The sequence below is a fragment of the Perca flavescens genome, chromosome 7 (genome assembly GCF_004354835.1).
Source record: "Perca flavescens isolate YP-PL-M2 chromosome 7, PFLA_1.0, whole genome shotgun sequence".
NCBI classification, from domain to species: domain Eukaryota; kingdom Metazoa; phylum Chordata; class Actinopteri; order Perciformes; family Percidae; genus Perca; species Perca flavescens.
The window spans coordinates 15,528,735-15,533,468 of NC_041337.1; the positions used below are offsets into that span (position 1 = coordinate 15,528,735).

Below are 4,734 nucleotides of genomic sequence, written 5' to 3' on the forward strand. Positions count from 1 at the left end.
AAACATATCTATGCACACACTACTGTAAAACCCAGAGAACAATTACACTCATGTAATACCTAATTTTACCTCCAGGTGATGACAAAGAGGCAGAGTATTCAATTCGTCCATCTCATAAGAAGCAAGAAGGCCCAAGCATTGTGCAATTGTTTTAATTGCATAGTGCTGGTCTAATGCTTTCATGCCATTTCTCAATTTAATCTTCTGTATTCACATTATAAAAGTAAGTACTCAAATTACAATAAGACTCTAGGTGTGAAATAATAATAAAACCTTATTTACTCAAAGGTTTTGTACAAAACATTTGGCAAACCAAAAAGTACATAAAACAACATTATTTCCAAAACAAACAATAGCCTATCAAGGAAAACAGATAATGTATACCGACTGTCTGTGTCCCTTTATCAGAGTGAGATCTGTGACAGCTGTAAATGTGTTTTCACTGTGGGTTAACCATGCTGCCCCTGCTGTAGACATCAAACTCCTTGTAGCGTAGATAATCTTTCAGCCTGGGAGGAAGAGGAAGGAAGTTGATGAAAACTGGGGCTCTCAAGCGCAGGTGACTGAGATGCTCCCTTATCCGCAAACGACACAGGTGCTTCAGGCTCCGTGTATTCCCTGAGTGTAAAAAAAAAATGAATCAATGGATGCACATAATGTCATCAATACACTTTTGCTGACAGGTAGAAAATAACTAAAACTGGATCAGTTCTCACTTTGAATGTGACAGATCTCCAGCCACTGTTTCTGCTCTTCCAAGGTGTCCTTGAGTTTGCTGCAGAAGGAGACGTGGTCGGTGTAGTCGAGCATGATGCGCACCACCTGAGCAGATAAGTGCTTAAGCCAGGACACTGTTATCACCTCACAGAACTAGAAGGAGACAAACAAAGACATATGCAATAGTCAAAGCATTAACCTTGAATGAAAGTGTTACGCCACTGGTTCCCCTGTGGAGTTCATACATATCTCTTCACACTTTTTACACTCTCAGACAAGCCTCACCACCATGTCTTTGATGATTGAGGTCGTCCAAGGGGCGTAGTCATGGGAGCTGTCACCATACGGACAGTCAAAGCAACGCTTAACATCATACCCATGGTTCAGAATCATTCTCAGCATGACCTCGTCTTTCAAGGCGTACTGCAGTGCTGAGGGAAAGTGAGTGGTGTTGACACGGGAGTAGTAGTTTACATTTGCCCCAAACTTCAACAATGTGTTGATCAGCTCATAGTTGCCCTGTCTAAGGGCCACCTGCAAACAGTTGATAGGATCCTGGTTCACCATTGCCCCAGCCTCTAACAGCAAGCGGGTGCACTGAAGATCATTGTTTGACACAGCAAAAAAGAGGGAAGACCTGCGCTCATCATCATAGTTGCGGCGCACCCTTGGGTGTAGCATGAAGTTTGGATCATAGCCAGCTTTGAGCAGAATCTCCACACAATGGGCATGTCCCCCAGAAGCTGCAGAATGGAGAGGACTCATCCCACTTTCCTTCACGGCATCCATCTTAGTCACTGGGATGAGGTGCTCCAGTGCCCTGTCAAAGAGGAATCCTCGATTAAGTACATGACAGTCTATTTGAAAAGTGGGAAAGCTCTATGTTGTAATAACGATATTCCTCACAGTATGTGTCCATGGTAGGCCACACGATGAATTGGCAGGTGCCCACTGTAAAGATGTACTAGGTTGGGATCTGCTCCATGCTCCAGCAGCAGGGAGATTATGTCAGGGTTTCCTGATGCTGCTGCATCAAACAAGATAGTGCCTGACTCCGATTCACACCACACATGGGCTCCTACAAAATCAAATCAGATACTATAGAATACACATTTAATAGGCCATTTCCAGACCTGGAAAACAGTATGGAAAGATGAATTTGTTATAAAACTAAGGCAGTTATCACAAGTTTTCCCAAGGTTTCTGAAAAGCCGAAATGCAAATTGACAGATTGTCAGATCAGCTCAATAAGTGCAGCAGTGGAACCAGGTACTTTAGTTGAGATTTAATCACCTTGTTTTATATACCTTTTTGTAACAGCACCTCGACCACGTTGAGATGTCCATTCTGAGCAGCCAGAGCCAGTGGAGTTTTCTTTTTGATGTCACATGCATTTGGGTTGGCACCAGACTCTAGGAGCAGATAGACAAAGTTCTCCAGGCCTAAAAACGCGGACTCGTGTAGAGCTGTCCTGTTTAATGGTCCTGTTTGGTCTACTGCAGCGTTGTAGCGAAGCAATAGTGTGGCCAAGTCGTACTGGTCATTCAGAATAGCTAAGAAATAGTAGGAAAGAGTAGGAGAGGGAAGAAAATAATTTGAAAAATAGCAAATATCTTTAGGTGTCTGTAAAATGAGGTCCATTTTGCATTTAGATGCCAGATACCTGCTACTAATGGAGAATCCTGCTCATCATTCTGGAGATCCGGGCTACAAGCGTTCTGTAACAAGAATGTAGCGTTCTCTCTGAGTCCATGAACCACAGCCAGAAACAGTGGTGTCTCACCCTTTAGAGTACGACACTGGGCTGCACCTGGGGGTGATGCTGGGAAAAAAAGAACTAATTAACATGCTAGCATTTAATAAACATTTATACTTTTAATAACCTCACTACCTGAGAAGATAATCTCTAGTATGCTTTTATTCTCCTGTGCTGAAGCCTCATGCAGCGGGATCCATCCTCGTTCATCAACTCTTGACAGAGTCTCTGGTTGCACAGCCAGTCTGTTCAGTGCATCTTCATCACCTGAACATGAGGGCGGTACATTATATCAGAACTTCTGGCAAGATTAAATTATAATTGGCAGCAGCTTCGACAGGTTAAAGAATGACATCACCGTACCCTCCTTGATTGCTTTGAAAATCTCATCAGGGTCTTCACTGGGTTTCAGATCACTGTCGAAAGAGATGTAAATGATCAACAGGAGATACACAATGAAGAGAGAAAGACGTAATACCTGGTGGTTAGAGATTAACCTTGGAGTCAATCCTTTGAGCTTTCTATATTCAATCAGACTTTGTTCAATTATATATTGCGCTGCCTCATCTTCATCCAAGTCGTCCTCCGATTCATAAAAGTCATCTTCTGTCTCCGTGTTCATCTGTTAATCCAGAAAGGGTCAATGCACAAGCAACTACACTGGGGAGACACAGCCATAAAGGAAACAAGACCATTACATCTGGCACCTGAGAACCTGTACACCACTTGCAGCCCTTAACACAAACAGGGAAAAGTAAACTACAGCACAGTGAGTGCAGCTAGGCACGGAATAGTTGCTGTCAGTCATATTCCTCTCGTTGAATTAATGTCAAAATTACACTAAAATGCATTCAAGATTTTGCATCTAATGATTCCAATGAGAAGTCCTACTTTGTTGCCCGATAGCTCTTACCTTTACAGGCCATGTGAGAGCAGTTACTCCTGCAGAGAGTTTACAGTATTTCTTTCTCAGTGTGGCAAAAACCTCCTACCACACAAATGATTGCTGTGAGCACTTCTTAAATATTAAAATTCAAGTAGCAAGTAGCTACGATAACTTAGGCCACAAGAAAACATTTTTTTTTACAGCATAAGTGCTTTTAAATGACCTGGAAATTTAACAACAAAATATGGAAATTTAACAGCTACAAATCATAAAGTTCAACAGGTATAAACTAAACTCCACACTAAGCAACCTAGTTTTTCTCTCAAGGCATTATTTATTTATTGTCTGGTGTTTACCTTCAGTCAAATGGCTGTGCGCCTTCGGTGGCTTTCACAACAGTAGAGCCAGCAGTCTCCTCAGTATGCACACATGTACTGCAACTATTTTTATCTCTCCCGCTATAAATATCAGATCACGGGGTCTTCAGACCCAGCGCCTAGCTTTCACCCACTGAGCAACAACTGCCACCATTCAGCTCATATGCAAATTCTCTCATAACAAAGAGGCCATTGTTTAAAAAACACAACCGGCCCTTATTTACATATGCATGAGTTACTGTAAGTATACATTTCCATATGGCATGTATCAAGTTAATAAGGAAAGTTGTTTTTTTTACCCATATTGTTACTGTACTGTTTTGTGTGACAGTGCGGCAGATGATAGCCTACACATTAATAGCTTGTGAGGTATTACAGTAGACAGGAGCAGCTCACAGTGAGGAACCAAGGCACTGGCAGGTGACAGACAGGCAAGTGGCATAAAAAAAAAGAACAGTCCTAACAGCCCTAACATGCAGGAAGGGTGAGTTTTTATAGCAGCGCTATTGTGGTTTAACATCAAAATTCCTAGTTAATAGTTTTCCTGGTTCTCATTACAAGCCATCTCTTTTTAATTTTAGATTTTCTTTTTTTACATTTGTCTTGTAGCCACATTACTGTTACAGTACATGACTGCAAATGTGTTTAACAAGCAATGTTACACAGTAACCCGGCTCGATGCCAGGAAAGGATTCTTGTGAACTAGTATAAAAACTCACAAAGTAATAAGTGGAGTGCTTAAATTAGTAACTGAATAAGAGGGGCTGTACACTACGAAGACTATGTACCGTAGGCCTAAATGTATAATAAACAGTGCATGCTATATGTTTTAATGGTTTGTAAAATTTAATAAAAAATGCAAACTATTTTTTGCTTCTTTTGGAATCACTTCAGGACTTGCTTTGGATTGAAAGATATTGAAAGAATATGTTGTCCTCCTTTTCTATTGAAACGTCACAGTGCATCTGATGCTCATTTTGTTACTTCCACGTAAATTT

General features: G+C 41.2%; 1 protein-coding gene across 3 annotated transcripts; it reads right to left on the reverse strand.

Annotated features, from left to right (window-relative positions):
• Positions 1-256: 256 nt before the first annotated feature.
• On the reverse strand, positions 257-4,171 carry asb14b (ankyrin repeat and SOCS box containing 14b). 3 transcript variants are annotated; one of them, XM_028582243.1, is made up of 11 exons: positions 3,716-4,171; positions 3,387-3,415; positions 2,971-3,095; positions 2,837-2,889; positions 2,609-2,740; positions 2,381-2,539; positions 2,025-2,270; positions 1,624-1,795; positions 1,003-1,537; positions 717-870; positions 257-618 (listed from the first exon to the last, which is right to left on the reverse strand). In XM_028582243.1, the coding sequence occupies exons 3-11, from the start codon at positions 3,093-3,095 to the stop codon at positions 440-442; spliced, it is 1,755 nt and encodes a 584-aa protein (XP_028438044.1). In that variant the 5' UTR covers positions 3,387-3,415; positions 3,716-4,171; the 3' UTR covers positions 257-439. The 3 variants fall into 3 exon arrangements, with proteins under 3 accessions (XP_028438044.1, XP_028438043.1, XP_028438042.1); XM_028582242.1 differs by lacking the exon at positions 3,387-3,415 and having other exon boundaries at positions 2,971-3,133; XM_028582241.1 differs by lacking the exon at positions 3,387-3,415 and having other exon boundaries at positions 3,716-4,170.
• Between the last annotated feature and the right edge of the window lie 563 nt (positions 4,172-4,734).

What these genes read in the sequence shown, in the direction of transcription:
- asb14b (XM_028582242.1), bottom strand. Translation starts at nt 3,095, where the DNA reads ATGAACACGGAGACAGAAGATGACTTTTATGAATCGGAGGACGACTTG. An exon ending in CGAGGTGCTGTTACAAAAAG is followed by an intron (nt 1,796 to 2,024) that starts GTATATAAAACA and finishes TTGATTTTGTAG; the next exon opens with GAGCCCATGTGTGGTGTGAA. An exon ending in CAATCATCAAAGACATGGTG is followed by an intron (nt 871 to 1,002) that starts GTGAGGCTTGTC and finishes GTCTCCTTCTAG; the next exon opens with TTCTGTGAGGTGATAACAGT.